This window comes from Brachyhypopomus gauderio, chromosome 8, assembly GCF_052324685.1.
Source record: "Brachyhypopomus gauderio isolate BG-103 chromosome 8, BGAUD_0.2, whole genome shotgun sequence".
Classification (NCBI taxonomy): Eukaryota; Metazoa; Chordata; class Actinopteri; order Gymnotiformes; family Hypopomidae; genus Brachyhypopomus; species Brachyhypopomus gauderio.
The window spans coordinates 2,803,923-2,827,688 of NC_135218.1; the positions used below are offsets into that span (position 1 = coordinate 2,803,923).

The 23,766-nt window shown below is 42.2% G+C and overlaps 1 protein-coding gene across 1 annotated transcript; it reads left to right on the plus strand.

Moving 5' to 3' along the window:
* Window positions 1-2,940: 2,940 nt before the first annotated feature.
* rspo4 (R-spondin 4) lies at window positions 2,941-22,316 on the plus strand. Its single transcript, XM_077013605.1, has 5 exons — window positions 2,941-3,143; window positions 6,045-6,236; window positions 6,499-6,636; window positions 7,150-7,347; window positions 20,499-22,316. Exons 1-5 carry the CDS (start codon window positions 3,065-3,067, stop codon window positions 20,597-20,599), a joined length of 708 nt encoding a protein of 235 aa, XP_076869720.1. The 5' UTR covers window positions 2,941-3,064; the 3' UTR covers window positions 20,600-22,316.
* The last annotated feature ends 1,450 nt before the right edge of the window (window positions 22,317-23,766 follow it).

The window sequence follows — 23,766 nt, forward strand, 5'->3', positions numbered from 1 at the left end:
GTTGTAAAACACAAATCCCAACTTTCATGGTTAGCACGTTGTTTCTATCATTACAATGCAAGACAAGCCCAAGTTTTTAACAGGTTTATTTGTTGATATATGTCAAATTACTCCCAATTTTGAGATGAGGCATAAATTTACTTTATAGACAATAAAATTGTTTCACATCAATTGTTTGGCCCTTTACCCTTTTACCTCCTGGACGTGTAATTAAGAATAAGAATAGATGATAAGATAAGACAAGACATGACAAGATTAGACAAGACAAGACAAAGCAAGATAAGATCAGATCAGATAATATCAGATGTGATCAGATGCGAACAGATAAGATTTTATCCCCTAAGGAACACTAATTGTATTCAATTTACATGAAAAATAGAGATGATGAAAGCAAATTTCAAAACACGAAGGAATGAGGTCAACAGATTAAATGAAACAATAAAAATGCTTACTTCACAGAAAAGATAAATTAATATAGTACGATGGAAATGTATAGGAACTATGGAACTATGGAAATTCCTTAAACAGCTTGATTATAGTAAATGGCTGAGAACTAAAAGGAGTAATAGGACCTTAAAATCCAACCATAAGGTTATACCAGATCAAAAAGAAGTGGCAGACAGGTTAAATACATTTTTTACATCAGATGTTGGAAGAGCGATGGGTAAGCTGCCCGGTCACACTGGGCTGTATGCGGAGAGTTATGTCTTTGCCTGTAAGAACAACAAGGGCTTTCAATAGATAGCTTTTTTGGCATGTGTCTGAGGATGTTGTGCTTGAAAGGCTTAATAATAAAAATTGTTCTAGCATCTGGTCTTGAGAATATTCCAACTAGATTCTTAAGAGGTGCTGCTGGGGTAATTTCCATATTCATTACACATGTTATAAATTTGAGAGTTCAACATTGTTATTTTCCAGATCAATTCAAAGACACAAAGGTGATTCCTGTTTATACAAAGGGTACTAAACTAAATGAAGAAAACTATAGGTCTGTATCTATTGTTGAGTACATTATTAAAGATAATTGGACAAAATGATCTTTGAACAAATAGATTTTTATCTGGCCAGCAGTCTAGTTATAGAAAATCTCACTCTAATGATACATGTTTATTTAATTAATATTAATAGTGAGTTAAAGGGAATTGTATGGAATGGTAATGCCGGACTTTCAGAAGGCTTTTGATAATGTTGACTGTGATATTTTGTTGACTAAGTTAAAACCTACAGTTTGATTTAAATTTAAAAGGAAGGAAACCACAGGTGGCTAGCAGAGGTCCTCTACATTTGCCCAGATCTAATAGTTGTGGAGTTCCCCAAGGAAGCCTTTTGGGTCCACTGTTTTTTGCATATTTAATCTAAATGTTTATGTAAACTTTTTAGTATGCAGATAATTCTGAAATATAATTTTCACATAAAGATAAAGGTGTTGAATGTACATGGAGTGATCTTTTGAAAGCAGGTGGATGTCTCTGTGTCATCCCTTCACTTGGGAATAAACAGAATACATTTTCTGTGGTACAAGGATAAATTAATTTTTAAAAGTATACGTTAATGTTAATGTGGTTGTTATAGACATTGTGCTGGAAACTACAATTGTGGTTACTTATTTAGAAATTTTGTTGTCAAGGGAGGGATATACAGAATTTTGACTAAGATTAACTAAAGGGTTTTTTTCATGAAATCTTCACATTTTTAGGAAGGTAGGTATGCCTGATGCTGATGGCATGCTATTGTTTCTAAGTACATTAAAATAGGCTTCAAACGTCCTAAAGAAACTAATTAGGGTTACTTTAAATCTTCCTATGAGAACTGACCTGGAATTGAACTGACCTATGAAGTGATGGTTAAAACCTCAGGATAGAGTTGTGCAGTGTATATACTATTTTACATAGAGATATTCCACAGTATGATTGTATTCAGGTTAAATATGTTCATTGTTATTATACTAAAGGATGGTCTACAGATTTGGTTTTTCCTTGTTTTTAAAGAGTGTAGAGATTCTTTTATCTATGCACAAGTTGCCAGGATATCTTAAAATGGCTGACAGTTTCTGAGGGTGTTGACATGCCATTAAAAATGAGGAGGGAAGAGGGTGGTTAATAGCAAGTTTTAAAATGTTTAAATGATGCATATGAATTTTTATTGTTAAATATAAATGACTGTATTGACATGCACAGTGATTTGAATTATGGTACCATGCTTGCTATGTTTCAACTGCTGTCTAATGTTGAATATGTTTATTTATAGGGTCTACAGTGGAAGCAAGGTTTCAGACTTTTTGTGTTATCCCTGACTGTTTCTGTTTTTATTACTTGAACTGCATCTTGTGAAGTGTGGGAATGCTGTTTTATTTAAAAATATGAAATGATTTTATTATATCAATCAAACTGTCAAAATTTATCTGCTGAAATCAGCCAAGAAACTTCAGATGTTCACTGAGAGACACCAAAAAGATTTTCATATAATCTTTCTTTTCCTCAAAACTTTAATGATAGCCTAAACACCGTTCAATCAAATAAACGTGGTCAACCACAAACCACTTGAATAAAAAAGAAAAACAGGACAATTTTGGGCATACTGACCACGGTAAATGTAAACTTTGCCGAAATCTTCCATCAAGATATTCACAAAATTTGACTGCTTCTGAAAAATAAATGTATGCTTATAAATGACCTAACTTAAATATGGAAAGATAAAATAGTCTAACAATTATGGATTTTGAGAAAGGTCAAAAGTTGAGACAGAACTTGAGATTTGAGAGTTGAGATTAGCAGAACTTGAAATTTAAGCCAGCGTACATAGAAACAATAGACGCATTATGAACAATAAAAAAACGCGTCAGAAAAGCGCAGATATTAATAAATGACCAGGTGAAATGGATAGTTGACTGAGCATAAGTGAACCGCGCAATAGTGGAGGGGCCATTTCCCATGGTTTTGCTCGAGGCAGGCAGAGAGGAAGGCTGCTGTCTCTCCCACCTCTTTTCTCTCAGCTTTTTAACAGCCAGAACGGGAGGTGTTCAAATGTGGCCGAACCTGCTATTAGGCGCTCGTTCTTCGCACAGATGCATTTGCGGCTCTTTCCTCTATTTCCCCTCGTTTGTCACACACTTATGTTGACGTTAGCGGCAAGAAAACGAAGTGGTAAGAATACAATATTTTAATTAATTAGATTCCTCCTTTATTAAGACACGAAAATAATTTGGATCTTTCTATTAAACAATTTTGTGAGGTAGTAAAATAAAATGTGCTTAACGTTTCTAAGAGTAAAGCCTGCGGTGTACCATGATGGGTTATGCGGAATCTCTGAACGTTTCGTTGATGGACCTGTTGTGTTTCTTCAGTCTAACAGGCTCAGTGTTTCTGTTGTTAAACCGCTTAGACGATTGTAGGTGCATGACCTCCTGTCGAAATCAATTTCTCTAAATAAAAGATTTATAGTCTGTCGAATTTTAGGACCTTAACAACTATTTCTCAATAGTCCGTATTAAAACTGAATATTTATACAAAGCAGATATTTGTTAATGTAGTTATTGGTTTTTGCTGCTTTGTATGGCTGCTGAAACATTTAATTGAGAGACGAAAAACAGCTGAAACTACTTACATGTAAAAGTCAAAGTTGACAGAGTTAGTCTTTAGGTTCACCTTGGCCCTCCGGTACCAGACCCGGCTCGCTCAGGGCCTTCCTGCTAATTACAGCCCCCAGACGGGACACAGCGCTGTATTATCGCTTCCAGATTGCTACCGTGTAACAACCTTTCCTTTTCCATTTACTTTGATACACTGCCCAAGTGAACTTTTATGTGAGAATGCCGTTAGTCCGAAAGCCTACTGTAATGTTGCGCTTTGTGAGGATGATTAAGATGCATCTTAAGGTCATGTGCAAGCGTGTTTATTATTATTATTATTATTATTATTATTGTTGTTGTTGTTGTTGTTGTTGTTGTTTCGTCTAGCCAGTACTTCAGTCTCATACCTATGTACCTAATCTAGGATATAGCCTATAAATGTTATTTTTTTTACATAAAACATTACTTTTTAAAATATTTTTAAATGTTCTTTGGAAGTTTACTCAGGAAAAACCAACATTTCATGAATATTAAGAGTGTTTAGGATTCCGTTAAACATCGTTAAAATATGTAATATCGCACAGAATCTTGATATCAAAATTTTAATGACATTTAAAAAGTATATTCATTTTAGGCCCAATAATATGATAATAATAATATAATACCTTACATAATAATATGATACCTTACAGTGTCTTTATACAACAAAATTCACGACTTTTAACTGTTATTAGCTATATGTCTAGTGTAATGTCATTTGGACTGTGTAGTGCACCTCGTGTAGTGTTATGTGAACTGTCTTTAGTGATTCTTATGCTTCTGTATTATATGAGCTGTGAGTTGGGGGGCTGAATCTTTTATTTTGATCGTTGCATTAATGTAAACCAGGTTTTATTTTTAAAGAAAAATGGTGATAAATAAATAAATGCAATGCTGATGATGCAAGAGTTAATGCTGTTATTACTTAACTATCATTATGGGGTTTCAGATAGGGGGGCACATAGTCATTGACAGAAGCAGGTAGTTGTACTGTGTCAAGATTATTCACTGTATTTACTGCTCTCTCTGTTTTAATCTTTCTGTAGATCCAGAAAAAAAAATTCGAGTGCTTTGAATTGTGCTTTATAAATATTACAGGTAGCTTCAATAGATACATTTTCAACATTTAACAGACCTTCTTTTCACAGCAACTTACAATGGCACATTTTTTTCAGATATTTGCCTTGATGGCTTGCTAGATCATCCCTAGACTTTGTCCTTGATGGCTTGCTAGATCATCCCTAGACTTTGTCCTTGATGGCTTGCTAGATCATCCCTAGACTTTGTCCTTGATGGCTTTGGAAAAACCAAAGAGTTCTGCTGCGCTGCATGTTTCTAGTTTTGAAGAGACAGCTGATCTAAAATGTAGTTCTGGACTAGTGCACTTAGGTCTGTTATAGCCTAGTGTCTTTACTTCAGTTCTGCACCATGGTGGTAATTAGAGAAGAACAGACTTATCTTTTTTGACGCATCTTCTAAATCTTTGTGTCCTGCAATTCAGTTGTGTGTCTGTCAAATACTAGGCTCATGTTGCGGACGCTCAGACTGTCTCGTCTTTCTTTATTTCCCTTATAAAGGTCACACTGGAGATTGGAAACGTGTGCATCTCTTTATGCTCTCCCCCATGACCCCGTCTAATGGCAAACCCAGACAGAAAAAGGCTCTTCTCCCTTCCCCATGTCTTTGGCCTGAGCCAAACTTAAACAGGCATGAACTCTGTGCAACAAGACCACATTTCGTGACAGTGCATGAGAGAGAGAGAGAGAGAGAGAATAAAGCTTTTATTGCTAAAGTCTCTTGTGACAAATGTGTAGTTATGGATTGTATTTCATACTGAGTTAAACCAGAACGTGTGTGCTTTGTTACAGGACAAGATAGTTTTGCTTGGAAATATCCTCATTTCTCTTTTGATGCGGTGCTTAGACTGTGATGAATGTGTACATTACTTGATTGCAATGAGGGAGCATTAAAGCTGTGAAAATGTAGTCCTGAAAGTCAACAGTAAACAGTAATCGTTTGGAAATGGCCAACTGGAAACTAATATTACCTTAGAGTAAAATAAGTAGCAGGAACTTTTTGAACTCTGACTGACAATTTCCCGCACTGACAATTATTATGCACTAGTGGCTCCAACAGATATGTCCCCTAGAAAGAGAGAATATCAGTCAGATCTTTCCATAATCAGGCTGCACTCCACCAATGCTCTTTCCATGCTGTTTGAATCGTGTTCTACCCAGACCTCATCCTTCTGCAAGACTGAGCATTCTTTTTAAAAGAATATGTGTACTCATCTTCATCCCATCAGATTTGTTTGTGTGACTGGACCATAGAAGTAGAGAAGATCCCATCCAGCAATGTTTGCACGTGAGCCGTGAGTGTTCTTGTGTCTCTCTACCCTAGCAGTGCTCTGACACGATGCGTTCACGTTTGTGTTAAGCCACTAAAGAGACCTGGCGACTGGACTGCAAGAGCTGCCTGGAGTGCTCCAAAGAAAATGGCTGCCTGCGTTGCCCTGAGAGACTGTTCCTGTACCTGCATCGCGATGGCATGAGCCATCATGGCTCCTGTGTCCATTCCTGTCCTTCTGGACACTTTGGCCTGCGAGGGACAGATGCAAACCGCTGCATAAGTATGTTTGTCCTGGACGCTGTTGGTTATATATGCACACACATGTTGTGTTGGGTGTGCATTCGTCTAAAGCACTTTATTGGGCTATCTCAGCTCAGAGATGTTGAAAACAAACCCGTAAGGTGAACACTACCTCTTTCTGCTCCTTTATTTAATAACAATAAATAATCATTGACTAGAGGACTGCTATACAACAATATCTCACATCTCTCATCATCCTTGGAGTGTAACTAATTGGTGATATAGGTATTTCTGTTTTCCAGAGTGCAAAGCTCCAGAGTGTGAAAGGTGCTTTGACAAAGACTTTTGCACTAAATGCAAAGGAGGATTTTTGCTCTTCAGAGGCAAATGTTTGAGCAGCTGCCCTGAAGGCACTTTCCCTCACACTACAGACTGTGTTGGTGAGCCACTTACTAAAGTCTTCCCTGATTAGTTGCTTGTTCTTTATAATTTAGATGTATTTAAGGTACATTAACATGCAAACAAGGCTTGTCATTCCAGGTTTTATATTACAGGGTTGTCCCAAAATGGTTTGTCTTGTGTAGAGATAGACAAAAGCTTTGGTAGTGGCAAAAATGGGATTCTGTACCATAGGTTGCCATGGTACCATTACTTATTTGATGATAGCTTTAATCTATACCACACACACACACACACACACACACACACACACACACACACACACACACACACACACATACAGGAGTCTGGTAAATTATCACACACTCTAAATAAGCATCAGATTGAAAAAAAGAAACTAAAAAATTAGATGATATGGTATTTACATTCAGTTTTAACCATCAGTTAACAAGTTACATTTTTAAAATGTTCTCAAAGGCCTGTTCAGTTCCATGTTCTGCAAATCTGGGTGTACTGTGGATCTTTAAGAGCTGATGATGTTGAACATGTTTCAGAGGACTGTGTTCCTGGTCCTGTTGGTTCCTGGGGTGAGTGGAGCCAGTGCCTCCACAATGGTCTAAGCTGTGGTTTTAAGTGGGGGTGCCAGAACAGGACCAGAGTGCTGTCCTGGACTACGCCAGAGGAACTGACTGCATTGTGTCCCCCTCAGAGTGAGAACAGAAAGTGCCGCATGAAAAAGAAGTGTCCAAAAGGTAAGGTTTTCTTTTTCTAATAGACTGACCCAGGGGCTGTTGGATAAATACTTGGCTTATATTCAAATAGAGATTTTGACAATGAAATCAAGATGCGGCCAAACTTTGAAGTCAGGGATCTTGTGAAAAGAGACATTCAATAATATATGACAACTAGGTCTTTATTCTGCTTTGCTTTCCTTATGATATTTAGTAAATCACTGTCTCTGAGTGGTGTCATTACTCGCGTGGTTCTACTCTGCTCCTCTAACAAGACACAGAAGATATTTTCAGGAGGTATTTTCCTCCCATAGTTTCTCAGCATACCATGATCTGCACATTACATGAAACACGAGATTCAAACGTTAAAAAGCTGGAGTGCCAAAATGGCTTGTTTTTCCTCTCAAATTGGGAGATTTTCCCTCTGTTTTACCAGATAGGCTTTTTTTATCTCCACTTGATGCTACACTGGAAATCATATGTTTGGACCAATTATCATTATCATTGGCAGATCAAATGTCTAGTGGCATTAAGTGAAAAGGAGGAAAAATCTTTGCTCTCTGCCGCTATTGGGAACAGCCGTCTCAGTCTCTGTTAATGGCGGCCATGTGTGATGTCCAGGGAGAATGGCATCTTCAGACATCCCACTGCCTGCTCATAGATTACCCAACATCTCTCGTTTTATAGTTTCAATTTCAGATTCTTATTGCTTTCAGATGAGAGGAATGAATGTAGTTCCCTTAGTTGTCATGTTGGTTATTGATAAAAGTGGACTTGATGCATTGCATTTTTTATAGAGAGTGTGTGTGTGTGTGTGTGTGTGTGTGTGTGTGTGTGTGTGTGTGTGTGTGTGTGTGTGTGTGTGTGTGTGTGTGTGTACGTGCGTGTGTATTTACTGCTTTCTGTGTTATTGGTCATATGAGTCCGTTTATGATTCTGCATCATCAGTCAGTCTGGCAAAGTACAACATGCATGTAAATGTAAATGGCTACGCAGGTGTCGCCCCATAAGTGAGATGTATGACCTAGTAAAGTTGTATTGACAATGTAAGACTTAAAGTGCATGGACCCAGATTATCGCTGTTGCTACTAGGTGGCCTTGAATGTTTCAAGGATGGTGTTTGAAAGCTTTGTGCCATAAAAGTGAAACTTTTAGTCTACACACACAGAGTTAAGCTCACTATACCCATGGAACTTTCTAGAAGGTTTTTATTTGGTTTGGTGGTGTTGGCAGGAGAGAACTTTTCTGTAGCCATCATTTAGAATTGACCATCACGTGCATAAAAATGTGCTCTAATCTAGAGTTATATCATGTGATGATGTAATGGTTTAAACATGGCATTTATTTTTGGTGAAAAGAAGCAGAAAAGAATGAAATACCCCTGGTTTTACACTCCTAATGTACAACTTTCCATTTACAAGCACTCTAGGATCTTTCTCCAAAGTCATGCTACACTAACAAGATTAACATGCTGATTTTAAGTAAGGAAATTACAGTGACCAAAACATCTGATACAAATGAAAAACATATGTAATGGATTTATCCATTTTCAAAAAAATAAAAAATAAAATAAAAACAAAAAATTTTAACATGTGTCCTGAATTGATCTGAAGAAAAAGCACTGCTCTTGTCTGTGGAGCTCACTGACCATCCCGTTTTGATGTGCTGTGACCAGGGTGTGATCCAGGGGTGAGCTGGCATTCCCAGGGCTAGCAAAAAGGATGAATTATTAAAAAGATACAATGGACACATTATCAACAACAAAAACAACATTTTGCTCTGTTTTACACCCTTTAACCTCAATGTTCTGGTTACAGAATTTGCTGTAATTGAAAAATGTGATGGAGGTTTGCTATAATTTGGACTTTGTGGTTTTAGATCAGCTCTGCCAAACCGCTAGAGATGATGTCCACCTTACTTTAGCAGTTAAACTCCTTACATTAATCCTGCTACACTGTTCATCCTCAGCTTTTAGCATGCATGTTCCACAATTATTTGGTCGTCTCAAAAACTAAGAAAAAAATTGTATTCATTCAATCCATTTTTATACCTTTTACAAACAAAGCAAATACACTTTTTGTGTATGTGTTTAAAAAAACATCCATTTGCTATGATTTTCATATTTTATTTCTATGTGTAGTCGGCATTCAAATACATTAATTTGAGTGTTCACAAACACAGATGAGGCTGGTGATTACATTCTAGAGTTTTTCTCAATCTCAGCAATGACATTTAGATGCAAATGAGCAGTGTAAAAATGCCTATTGTTATAAGACGTCTTATATTAGGTAGCATACAGCATTTGTTCTGAGTTATTCAACATTTAAAAACTCGTGTGTGTGATCCACTCCTAGGTGATCCTCCCAGCTCATATTGGGAGAAAATGCTGGGAGATCCTTATACATTAAGGAAACAAAGAAATATATAGTATATAATACACTTTAGGTTTATATTGTGAATGTTTTTAGTTTAGCCCTGTGTGTACAATTTAAGTGATAATTAATAGCACTGACATAGTTTTAATAGGAAAGACGCTTTCAATTTATTAGCAGACACTATTATGGCTCATTGTACTACAATCATCCTTATGACATGTGCAGACTCCTCCTCCTTAGTCATAACTCTGAGGATTTTAGACCACTTCAATTTGTGGTCAGAATAATCAGAGAGAAACAGAAGATGGCTGTAAAATAATGGGTTTCAGTACTCTTCAAGGGGCTCCTTTAAGATTGAATAAAGGCAGAATGGCATAGAAATCCTTTAACGATACCAGGCCATGGTAAACTGGGCTGTGTAAGGGAAGATGCTTGTGTGTGTGTGTGTGTGTGTGTGTGTGTGTGTGTGTGTGTGTGTGTGTGTGTGTGTGTGTGTGTGTAAGAATATGTTTGTGTGTGTGTGTGTGTGTGTGTGTGTGTGTGTGTTTGTGTGTGTGTGTGTGTGTGTGTGTGTGTGTGTGTACGAATATGTGTTATGTGGGATGTGGGTTCACAGTCCAACACGTGAAATATTTACAGAGACAAACCCAAACGCCAATCATAAAAGAAACAGGGAACTGAAACCTCTGCCAAAAGGAATGCAGGAAAAGCGCAAAAACAAACCTTTGTGAAAAGGAAGCATGAAGGAAACTGAAAACAGAAAGCAAAACTCAAAGATCGCAGAATACTCAACGCGAGAAAAACAAAACAAAAGAAATGAACAGAGGATGCCAGGGGAAGTAGCCCTTCCCAAAATAACCAAAGAAACTGGATAGAGAAAAAACAGTTGGGGGAAAATTTGAGAATGGCCAGAAGTGGTGAAGAGGTGAGCGAACTTGGAAGTTGACAGAGAAAACTGATAACAAGGTAGGAACAACGAGGTAACATGGAACGCAACGAGAGGCTGGCTAAAAGCGCGTAGAGATGGTATCAAACAACTCAGCAATGAGATACTGCAGCCGTCCTCCTAAAATAGGAGGTCATCATTGCTGCAGGTCATCATTGCTGATTGTGTGTTTGAGAGCACGTACATGAGCAAATGCTGGTTTGCGAGCAAGTGCTGGTCCACAAGCGAGTGTTGGCTCGTGAGCAAGCGCTGGCTCGCGAGTCTCCTCCTGAAGGAGCGACTCTGGTGTCAGCCCTGACAGCATTCTTACAGGCAAGATGACAGCACCTGACAAGAGCCTGGGCCCCAGGCACAGCAGCCTCTTCCTCCTGTTCAGCGAACATAGGCGGGGCATACCCGTTGAGGCACTCAAATGGGGACATCTTCAGCGACGAATGTCACAAGGCATATTCCGCCCATACAAGACGGTCCGCCCAGGAGGCAGGGTTAGCGGAGGCCAGGCAGATGACGAGGAAGGACACCCAGAAACGGCTAGAAAACTGAGGGCCCCTGTCGGTGACCATGTTGACAGGGAAGCCATGAGCGCACACCACACGCTCTACAAACAGTTGGGTCATCTCACGGGCTGAAGGCAGCTTGGTTGCCTGGGAAAATTGGACCTAGGGGTTTTGTCCGAGAGGCCTTATTACTGAGACATACCGCGTAAGCGGCCACATAGTCCACTATGGCTCGATCCATACCAGGCCAACAGAAACTTCTGCAGATGAAATAAATAGTCCGCCAGTGCCATTTTCACAGCAAGAAGCTCCTTATCCCCGATGTCGTAGTTCGCTTGACAGGTGTTAAGTGGTGGGAAAAGTAGGCACAGGGATGAAGCTTGGATGGCATGCCTGACCTCTCAGACAACACCGCCCCGATCCCTTCGTCTGAGGTGTCGACCTTCACCACAAACAGGAGGTCAAGGTCAGGCATACAGAGAACAGGATCAGACACAAAACGAGCTTTAAGGGCGTTGAAGGCCATCTGCGCTTCAAAGTCAAAGTCAAAGTCAAATTTATTTATATAGTGCTTTTCACAACTCATGTTGTCACAAAGCAGCTTTACAATCGTATGGGTCCAGATCCCTAATGAGCAAGCCAAAGGCGACAGCGGCAAGGAAAAACTCCCTATGATGGTGGGGATTAGGAAGAAACCTTGGAAGGACCAAGACTCAAAAGGGAACCCATCATCCATTGGGCGGCCTGTTAGCACAAGTCTATGGTGCACAGGGTGGTTCTACAGTCATAGCTAAGGTTCTTGTTCCCTGGCCAAGTAATCAAAGTCAAAGTAACATTTATTTATATAGCGCTTTTCACAACTCATGTTGTCACAAAGCAGCTTTACAATCGTATGGGTCCAGATCCCTAAGTCACAGTCCCTTCAGTGCAGATGGTGGCCTCAGGTAGGAGCTAGCATCAGCACGTCCTCTTGCGGCAATGGCACATCCAACCCTGGCATCAGTACATCCAATTTGAGTGTTCACAAACACAGATGAGGCTGGTGATTACATTCTAGAGTTTTTCTCAATCTCAGCAATGACATTTAGATGCAAATGAGCAGTGTAAAAATGCCTATTGTTATAAGACGTCTTATATTAGGTAGCATACAGCATTTGTTCTGAGTTATTCAACATTTAAAAACTCGTGTGTGTGATCCACTCCTAGGTGATCCTCCCAGCTCATATTGGGAGAAAATGCTGGGAGATCCTTATACATTAAGGAAACAAAGAAATATATAGTATATAATACACTTTAGGTTTATATTGTGAATGTTTTTAGTTTAGCCCTGTGTGTACAATTTAAGTGATAATTAATAGCACTGACATAGTTTTAATAGGAAAGACGCTTTCAATTTATTAGCAGACACTATTATGGCTCATTGTACTACAATCATCCTTATGACATGTGCAGACTCCTCCTCCTTAGTCATAACTCTGAGGATTTTAGACCACTTCAATTTGTGGTCAGAATAATCAGAGAGAAACAGAAGATGGCTGTAAAATAATGGGTTTCAGTACTCTTCAAGGGGCTCCTTTAAGATTGAATAAAGGCAGAATGGCATAGAAATCCTTTAACGATACCAGGCCATGGTAAACTGGGCTGTGTAAGGGAAGATGCTTGTGTGTGTGTGTGTGTGTGTGTGTGTGTGTGTGTGTGTGTGTGTGTGTGTGTGTGTGTGTGTGTGTGTGTGTGTGTGTGTGTAAGAATATGTTTGTGTGTGTGTGTGTGTGTGTGTGTGTGTGTGTGTTTGTGTGTGTGTGTGTGTGTGTGTGTGTGTGTGTACGAATATGTGTTATGTGGGATGTGGGTTCACAGTCCAACACGTGAAATATTTACAGAGACAAACCCAAACGCCAATCATAAAAGAAACAGGGAACTGAAACCTCTGCCAAAAGGAATGCAGGAAAAGCGCAAAAACAAACCTTTGTGAAAAGGAAGCATGAAGGAAACTGAAAACAGAAAGCAAAACTCAAAGATCGCAGAATACTCAACGCGAGAAAAACAAAACAAAAGAAATGAACAGAGGATGCCAGGGGAAGTAGCCCTTCCCAAAATAACCAAAGAAACTGGATAGAGAAAAAACAGTTGGGGGAAAATTTGAGAATGGCCAGAAGTGGTGAAGAGGTGAGCGAACTTGGAAGTTGACAGAGAAAACTGATAACAAGGTAGGAACAACGAGGTAACATGGAACGCAACGAGAGGCTGGCTAAAAGCGCGTAGAGATGGTATCAAACAACTCAGCAATGAGATACTGCAGCCGTCCTCCTAAAATAGGAGGTCATCATTGCTGCAGGTCATCATTGCTGATTGTGTGTTTGAGAGCACGTACATGAGCAAATGCTGGTTTGCGAGCAAGTGCTGGTCCACAAGCGAGTGTTGGCTCGTGAGCAAGCGCTGGCTCGCGAGTCTCCTCCTGAAGGAGCGACTCTGGTGTCAGCCCTGACAGCATTCTTACAGGCAAGATGACAGCACCTGACAAGAGCCTGGGCCCCAGGCACAGCAGCCTCTTCCTCCTGTTCAGCGAACATAGGCGGGGCATACCCGTTGAGGCACTCAAATGGGGACATCTTCAGCGACGAATGTCACAAGGCATATTCCGCCCATACAAGACGGTCCGCCCAGGAGGCAGGGTTAGCGGAGGCCAGGCAGATGACGAGGAAGGACACCCAGAAACGGCTAGAAAACTGAGGGCCCCTGTCGGTGACCACGTTGACAGGGAAGCCATGAGCGCACACCACACGCTCTACAAACAGTTGGGTCATCTCACGGGCTGAAGGCAGCTTGGTTGCCTGGGAAAATTGGACCTAGGGGTTTTGTCCGAGAGGCCTTATTACTGAGACATACCGCGTAAGCGGCCACATAGTCCACTATGGCTCGATCCATACCAGGCCAACAGAAACTTCTGCAGATGAAATAAATAGTCCGCCAGTGCCATTTTCACAGCAAGAAGCTCCTTATCCCCGATGTCGTAGTTCGCTTGACAGGTGTTAAGTGGTGGGAAAAGTAGGCACAGGGATGAAGCTTGGATGGCATGCCTGACCTCTCAGACAACACCGCCCCGATCCCTTCGTCTGAGGTGTCGACCTTCACCACAAACAGGAGGTCAAGGTCAGGCATACAGAGAACAGGATCAGACACAAAACGAGCTTTAAGGGCGTTGAAGGCCATCTGCGCTTCAAAGTCAAAGTCAAAGTCAAATTTATTTATATAGTGCTTTTCACAACTCATGTTGTCACAAAGCAGCTTTACAATCGTATGGGTCCAGATCCCTAATGAGCAAGCCAAAGGCGACAGCGGCAAGGAAAAACTCCCTATGATGGTGGGGATTAGGAAGAAACCTTGGAAGGACCAAGACTCAAAAGGGAACCCATCATCCATTGGGCGGCCTGTTAGCACAAGTCTATGGTGCACAGGGTGGTTCTACAGTCATAGCTAAGGTTCTTGTTCCCTGGCCAAGTAATCAAAGTCAAAGTAACATTTATTTATATAGCGCTTTTCACAACTCATGTTGTCACAAAGCAGCTTTACAATCGTATGGGTCCAGATCCCTAAGTCACAGTCCCTTCAGTGCAGATGGTGGCCTCAGGTAGGAGCTAGCATCAGCACGTCCTCTTGCGGCAATGGCACATCCAACCCTGGCATCAGTACATCCACCGGCAAGCCAGACCATCTCCCAGGTGCTTGTAGGTGCTTGCATGTAATCGTCTTGGGTAGAAGCAATGCAAAAAGATAAACAATACAGACTGAGTGTGTGGAAATCAACTTAAACCACCATTGATTTAAACATACATAGCTCACGTGTCAGTGATTAGCATGTGGCTCCAGCAGGCTAATCTATAGCAGCATAACTAAAGAGAGGGGTTCAGAGGTGACCACACTCATGAGGGCTCACTGAGACATTGCTTTACAATCAAGTTATTGTCACAACTAGAGTGATGCCATGACACAGCTGGATGAAAGCATCAACATCTCAGATTACCAGAATGCCTGGGACCCCTGAGCCCCACACCTTACGAGGGGAATATTAACTGAAGGCTTGATTAAATAGGTGAGTCTTAAGTCTAGATTTAAAGATTGGAACTGTGTCAGAATCTCGGATTGGAGCTGGAAGGCTATTCCATCGACTATTTAGAGCATCCAATTAGAAGACTATTATAGTAGTCCAATCTTGACGAAATAAAAGCATGGACCAGCTTCTCTGCATCAGCTAATGAAAGTAAGTGTCTCAGCTTGGCGATATTACGTAAATGGAAAAAGGCAGGGGACCAGTTAAACATCCCACATGACCTTTGGGTCAATGCAATGAGAGGAGCAGCCACCGGACTGTAGTTTTTTATGAAGCACCTATACAAATGTGCAAACCCCAGGAATTGCAACCTGACGGACCCAATCTATAATAGTAGCAAAAACATAAACGATGCAGCGCTTTGGTGCATGGCGCTATAGTGAGCTATTTTGAAAACAAGCCCGCGGGCGACTCATGACGTGGGTGACCCCTGGTTTATTCAATATTGACGGCAGCCTAACTTTTTGATTGACAGCTAATTGAGCAATAGAACACGAGAGGGAGTGTGTTATCGTGAATATATGTTCATGCCGTTACTTGACAACGCGTCCGCGGAGTGATACAGAGAATGACTGCCATGGGGCAGTCATGGCCTGGTGGTTAGGGAACTGGTCTTGTGACCAAAGGGTCGTGGGTTTGATCCCCAGACCAGAGGCCATGACTGAGGTGCCTCTGGGCTAGGCCCTTAACCCTCAATTGCTCACTTGTATAAAAATGAGATAAAAATGTAAGTCACTCTGGATAAGGGCGTCTGCCAAATGCCGTAAATGTAATGAGAATACCGCTGTTATCACACATATCTGCAGGGTTAGAACACTTCTCAACCAGTCGGATTGTGAACTAACTGTTGTATAATTGGCGAATAATCATTTAGTGTTAGAAGGGGAGGAACAACTGTGAATTTTGATTGGACATAAATTTAAGTAGATTTCTCGATGGGACATTCATTGGCCCTTTGGCGAGCTACTGGGAAAGGGGTGGCGAGCTACTGGTAGCTCGCGAGCGACGTGTTGGAGACCCCTGATCTAACCGAACAGTGAGAGCTATGCAGGAGTTTAAGCTGTCAGGAGGATCACGGATAGCCAACTCATCTTTTAACTCCTCATTTAATCTCCTCATTTTAACTCCTCATTTAAACGCCCCCTCTCGTAGCTGTCACTCTGGGTTCCCTCATGTCCGTGTTCCCTGCCTGTTTGTCCCGCCCTGCTCGTTGGTTTTGATGATTCCTCGTTTGTTACCATGCCCCTGTGCCATTGTCATCACCTGTCCCTAGTTTAGTTCTGTGTATAAAAGCCCCTGAGTCTCCCTTGTCCCTTGTCGAGTATTTTTGATTCTTTGTTTGATTGTGTCTATGTCGATCGCTGTACCTGACCGTTGATTGTTCCTGCCTTTTGATCCAGTGTCTGTCTCGTGTCCCCTGTCTTGGTAATGCCTGTTTTTGCATGTTATTCGTACTGCCCTCCCGTTATCGACCCGGACTGGCTATCTGACGACGAGTATGGAATGTCCTGCAATAAATCTCGCTCCTCTCAGCGTTTGTGTCCGTCTCCTCACTCCGTGGCACAAGCCACGTTACAGAATACTCGACCATACAAGGACACAGCGAGAGAGCGAGACTCTGGTAAGTTCAATCGCTGTAATGAGATGTTGGCTGGTTTAATTCGGTTCGACTCTCCGGTATTACAGCGTGAATGAACCAGAGACAGGAATTCCCCTTGCGCTGTGGGTACAGGGGAGTCTCGTCGCTGTAAAAACAAGGCGAAATCACTTTCGGTTTCTAGCTTTAGCGACGAGCTCCCTGATAAGCGCTACGTGTCTGCCCGACTCGACACACGTTACAGGGAGGAGCAACCTGTAGCGCGAGATTCGGGTAGACGGAATGAATGTGCAGACGAGCGTTGGCTTGGCTCTCGGTTGGCCTTCAAAAGCCATTGTGAGCTTCCAATACCTCCGACGAGGCGGAGTCACAATGAAAGCCACCGAGAAGCAGTTGTGTCTGTATGTTCTTCCAGGCGCAGACCAGACCGGGGAAGGAGGAAGACCACGTCCCCGGTTCAGAGCCCCGCTGCAACAAAGCATGAGGTCGTCGCCTACCCTGAGGAGCTCGTCGGCTTGGCGGTCCTGCCCCCCGATGACGTCAGTGCGGCGGTCCCGCCCCCGGATGACGTCAGCGTGGCGGTTCCGCCCCCTGAGGACGTCAGCCCGGTGGTTCCGCCCCCCGAGGACGTCAGCCCGGTGGTTCCGCCCCCCGAGGACGTCAGCCCGGTGGTTCCGCCCCCCGAGGACGTCTCGTCCACGCCTGTGCCTGTCCCCGTGACCCAGGAGGGGTCGTCCACGCCTGTGCCTGTCCCCGCGACCCAGGAGGGGTCGTCCACGCCGGCTCCTGTCCCCGCTGCCTGTCTGCCGGCTCCTGTCCCCGCTGCCCGCCAGCGGGCCCCGCCTGTTCCCGCTGCCCGCCAGCGGGCCCCGCCTGTTCCCGCTGCCCGCCAGCGGACCCCGCCTGTTCCCTCTGAGACTGTGCTGCCCTCTGTTGGGCATGGACTTCGTGTGCCCCCTGCTCCACCCTGTGCCCCTTATGTTCCATTGCCTGTGTTCCCCCTGCTCCCTGGTCCTATCCCTGGTTTTGTTTTGGTCCCTGTCCCCATGGTTGTGTCTGTCCGGGTCTGTGTTCCTGTTCCCGTGTCTGTTTCCTGTGGTGTCATCTCTGTCCCCGTCCCCGTGTCTGTTCCTCAAGTAATCACCCACTTTGTTCCTGTCCCAGTCTCAGTTGTCCAAGCCGTGTTTGCCTCCATGTGTGCCTCTGCCCTGTCCCCTGGCCCCACTCCCGTGTCTGTCCCCGGTCCTGTCCTGTCTGGCCCTGCTCCTGTGCCTCACCCTAGCCCTGTCCAGCCTCCCTGTGTCCCGTGTCGTGCCACGTCCCTGTCCAGCTCTTGGCCAGTCTCCATGTCCCCTGTCTTTGTCCCTGCCATGCCCCAGGTCCCATGTCCTGTTCTGCCCGGTCCTGTCCCTCTGGTCTGTCCTGTGTCTGCTGTTCCTGTCCCTCACCGTGTGCCGTAGTTCCCTGTCCTGTCCTAGTCGGTGTCCCTGTCCTGTCTGCCCTTGCGTGCCCCGGAGTGGCACGCTTTGAGGGGGGGGGTTCTGTCACGTAGGGCAACGCCCCCTCTCGTAGCTGTCACTCTGGGTTCCCTCATGTCCGTGTTCCCTGCCTGTTTGTCCCGCCCTGCTCGTTGGTTTTGATGATTCCTCGTTTGTTACCACGCCCGTGTCATTGTCATCACCTGTCCCTAGTTTAGTTCTGTGTATAAAAGCCCCTGTGTCTCCCTTGTCCCTTGTCGAGTATTTTTGATTCTTTGTTTGATTGTGTCTGTGTTGATCACTATACCTGACCGTTGATTGTTCCTGCCTTTTTGATCCTGTGTCTGTACTCGTGTCCCCTGTCTTGGTAATGCCTGTTTTTGCGTGTTATTCGGACTGCCCTCCTATTATCGACCCGGACTGGTTATCTGACGACGAGTATGGAATGTCCTGCAATAAATCTCGCTCCTCTCAGCGTTTGTGTCCGTCTCCTCGCTCCGTGGCGCAAGCCACGTTACAGGTGGCCAACAAGGCTGTAGCACCCCACCCACTCTCAGCGCCCAGTGTCCTGAACTCTAAGGAGTAATCAGATACAGATCTTTTGACTTGGTGTATGTGTAACAACTGGGCGCCCACAACGCCCCCAGAGGCTGGGTGAAAAAATGCATCACGCATGGCCTGGGAAAACCATTCGTAGGACGCACAGAGTTCTGGTTGATTTTCCCAGATGGGTGTTGCCTTGGATGAGAGGGGCGCAAGTACATAAACCACTATAGCTCTTTCGGTCGGGAAGCGCGAGGGTAGCTGCTCAAAAATGAGAGAGCACTGAAGCAAAAAACCTCTACATTCTTCCAGATCCCCAGAGTAATGCCTAGGTGCTGGTAGGGCAGGCTCTAACCGAGCCAAGGCAGCAGAGGACTCAGGAGTGGGAGAACGGCTTGGGCTGATGGGTGGTTGTGCTACTTGGGTGGCAGCCTGCACAGTAGCAGTTTTTTTTTTTGCAATTGAACTAGTCTTTGATGGAGTGTCTGCTCGTGTCCACCTAACACATTCCCTTGCTGTGATACAGCAGTTCTCAAATTCTTTATCTTCCGTGACATAGCTGGGTTCATTGTAGGGCTGAGTTGTTCTGTTACGAAAACCGAATCCAACGCGTGGAATATTTACAATGGCGAACCCAAACGCCAATCATAAAAGAAATAGGGAACTGAAATTCTGAGTTCACTGATTCCGTGTTTGAGAGCGCGCAAATAAGCAAATGCTGGTTTGCGAGCGAGCACTGGCTCTTGAGTCTCCTCCTGTGGCGACAGGAGGAGCGACTCCGGGGTCAGCCCTGACAATATGTATGTGTGTGTGTGTGTGTGTGTGTGTGTGTGTGTGTGTGTGTGTGTACGAATATGTATGTTTGTGTGTGATTCCTTCGCATCAGTGGTGGCAGGTTGCAGAATTCAGACCACAGGCCCTGTTTCTTTGAACATAATTACTGTGCATTTCATTTTTATCTTACTCATAATGGACTCTAAAAAGACAAACAAGGATTATGATTTGGTTTTTGACAAAGACAAAAAAAGTAAATAAACATTTGCATGTGCCTACTTTTGTACACTATTTGTTCCGCTTTTTCTTCCCTTTTTTTCTAGGTCTTTTTTTCTAAGCGTTCCTTACCAAGATAGTGCGTACCACCCAGAAGCTGCTCTGTTGTTGATTTAGACTTTAGAACCTTAAGTCAAGATATTTGAAGCAGACATGAACATTTTTGATGTATTGAACGAAGCTTATGGTTTAGGTCTCAATTTTAGAAAATGGAATCATAGCCTCTGGATATTATGTTTATGCACATTACATGGACAATAACATTTCTATAACCAACACTATAGACCTGTAGTCGAATTTAGTTCTTTACCAATACCAATTTACAAAACAATAAAAGTGTTTTGTAAATGTAAAATTGTTTTATTTCAAAGCTAAAATAAAAAAGGAACAAATGAGTTAATCATGACGAATGAATTACAATTTAATAAAACATTTGCTAATCTAAATATCAGATCTTCAAGCCAGCTACAGGAGGTCTGGGTAGTGCTGTGAGTTACAGTCTGCATGTGGTCTTGCATACTTTCAGCAGATTGCAATGAGTGCCCTGCTCTTACAGAACTGCTCTTCTGGCCCTACAGATAAACAAAGAAAGGGACGTCGAGGGGAGCGTAGGAGAGCGCAGAGGCAACGGATGCTTTTTGGCAACACGACAGTTATTGAACCTCCGGAGGGGACCTGATCGATCAGAGAACCGAGATTCAGAAGTCAATGGCGCACCAGAACAGTTGTACAGACAAGCCACAGACGAGCAAAGCAAAGCGTTCATGCTGTTTATATATTTTTGTATTAATATATCGAAAATGTTTCTATATTTTTGTTTGAAAATATGAAAGATGCTCTGAGCACTGTGTAACCTTGTAACATTCCTACTATTGTTATGCAGTATTCATTTATATTACTATTAATGAATGGTTTTCTGGCTAAACTTTGATATTGTGATTTGTTTACAATATTGTGGCACATCATATCCTGTATTTTTGTTCTTTGCATGACAAATTGGGCAAAGGTCTACCCAATACTACCCAATACCCAGTACTTGCTGCTTAATAGAAAACACTCATTTAAATGCCAAATGGGTTCATGGATACAGGTTCCATGCAGTGACGCTGCAGGTTTTCGTTTGATAGATAACAGACGAACATCTTCAGTCTTCGGTCTTTGAGTTGTGCTGCCAGTGTTGCTCTATTGGACTCATTCTGGTTCTTTCCTTTTCTGGTCTCCATTTTCTTACCACATCTGCTCATTCAATTTTTGTTCTCAGTAGTGCATTACAGCCAAAAGATGAACAACAATGTAAAATTGTGTTCTGTGAACTTTATTATTTAAACTTTTCAGTTTTGGGATTCTTAAGGCTTGAGGGCCACAGTGCTCGGGTAACTAAGAATGTCACGAACTGAGTCAGGTATGGGCCAGGAATAAAATATGTTAAACTTCTATGATCTTCTATGACTGGAACTGGGAAACTGTAGGTGGATCAAGCCAACAACAACTGTTCAGCTTAGTAGTGTCTTGTTTATTTTTCTATCAGTAATATAATAAAAACATTTGCCAGTCATTTATCCAGCATTTGAATTTTGGTGCACTTTTGACAGAATGGAGAAGTTATTCTGTTATTATTAGCTGAAACATAATTTTAACTTAAAACTTCTTAAAAGTAGTAAAATGTAGTTACAGGTATTAACACCTTTTTTAATTTTGAAAGATGTAGTCAGTGGTTTCCAAATGTAATTCATTCACAGCTATATTACTCCTCTGTCTAATGCAATATTGCTACTGGGAGTCCTTGTTCTATACCGATATATTGAATATAGTTGAAAAAACATTTGTGATTCCATTTGAAATATCTATATGATCCAAAAATGTGATGCTATGCCTTTACTGAACAAATGGTTAAAACTCTCAAGTTCATAGAAATGCAAAAGGTATGCAAACCTGTAGTATTGTGTCTTTTTATCCTAGAGGGCACTGTGAGTTCGGTTGTGCATGTGTCGAGGTTGTCTGTGGTTCTTTGACAGAGAGGAACTCTGTGACAAACTAGAGTGTACTGAGTTAGCACTTCAATAAATACCCCCCATTTGGACCACCACTGTGAGGGTCAGTTTATGTAGTCAAGTCACTACAGAACCTTTGTTGGTATTTCAACTGAAAGCCCTTTAATGGGTCATTCTACACAGTGATCATGGTGTTTCAGATCATGCAGCAACACTGTATGTGGACTACGGTTTGGTCACATGACATATATTGTTATTCAAATTAGATGTATTTATTATAAATGAAGGTCATTTTTCAGAAATCCAGATAGTTTTGCCAAGCTTTATGTGTATGTAGAGAAAAAGATGTATAGTGCATAAGATTTATAGAGAAATGGGATATTTTGGATGTTATCAGCTGTGCAAGAAAAGTAACAACAAGAAAAGTATAACACTGAAAATTTTTATTACCTCTACATCTCTCTGTCTTTATATATATATATATATATATATATATATATATATATATATATATATATATATATACATATATATATATATATATACACACACCATGTTTTCTGACATCGTTTGAAGACACAGCATTATGAGATACTGTTGCCAAGAAGAGGTGTATTTGGTCTGCAGCAATGTTTAGGTAGGTGGAACGTGTCAAATTAACATCCACATGAATGCCAGGTTTTCCAGCAGAACATTGCCCAGAGCTCCACGCTGCTTCTGCCAGCTTGTCCTTTTCCCATAGTGCATCCTGGTGCCATCTCTTCTCCAGGGACGTGGCACAATCGCACCCCAGGCTGTCCACATGACATAGAATAAAATGGGAGTAGTAGGCCATGTGCTCCGTGGTACATTCCTAGTGTCCATGTGCCCACTGTAAGCACTTTTGGTGGTGAACAGTGTCAGCATGAACACTCTGTTGTTCTGTTGCAGTGCACCATGTTTCCTGATGCCTTTTTATGATTGCTAACAGTATTTGTGCTACAGTAGCACTTCTGTGGGATCAGATCAGATAGGAGAGCATTGCTCCCATCATCAGTGAGCCGTAGGTCCATGACCCTGCTGTCCTTGCTTGTACTGCTATCGGTAAGTACTCACCATCACATACCAGGGACACCACACAAGACCTGCTCTTTTGGAGACGCTCTCGGCCGTCGTTCAGATCCCTGTACTTACCCATGTTTCCTGATTCCAACAAATCAAGAACTGTCTGAACATTTGCATAATGTACCCCCCCCCCCCCCCGCCACTGATGTATGCCAATGAGATTATCATAATGTACCCCCCCCACCACCACTGACATATGCCAATGAGATTATCAATGTCATTCACTTGTTTTGTCAGTTGTTTTAATGTTGTAGCTGATCAGCTATTGATATCTATTTTTTGTAAACATTGTCAAGATATTTTATATAAAATTAGTTCTTCCAAGCTTATATGGCAATAACAATAAACATTACATTTTGTTTTGCTATACATTGAAACTGTATAGTTTAATACTCTCTAGTTTATATAGTTATAGATGTTGTTTGCTACTGAAGTGATTACATGACCCATTAAAAATACATCTTTAAATGGTCTGATCTGCTGTGTTGTAATAACCAAATGTCTACTGGCACAACTGCATAAAAACATACCTGCATCATTTTTTCATAACCCATCTCACTTTTGACTATATTCAATTGGGATTCGATTGGAATATATATAATTGTAATGGGATTAATCTCAGAATTAGGAATTGTTCCATATAACACCACCAGGTGGCAGTAGATGCTGCCTCATAATCTAGGGACGCTTATACGCTGTTTGGGTGTGCACCACCCTTTTGGCCCTGGGCACAGCAGTTTGTCAAATGTTA

What these genes read in the sequence shown, in the direction of transcription:
- rspo4 (XM_077013605.1), top strand. Translation starts at nt 3,065, where the DNA reads ATGCATTTGCGGCTCTTTCCTCTATTTCCCCTCGTTTGTCACACACTT. An exon ending in AGCGGCAAGAAAACGAAGTG is followed by an intron (nt 3,144 to 6,044) that starts GTAAGAATACAA and finishes GTTTGTGTTAAG; the next exon opens with CCACTAAAGAGACCTGGCGA. An exon ending in GAAAAAGAAGTGTCCAAAAG is followed by an intron (nt 7,348 to 20,498) that starts GTAAGGTTTTCT and finishes CTGGCCCTACAG; the next exon opens with ATAAACAAAGAAAGGGACGT.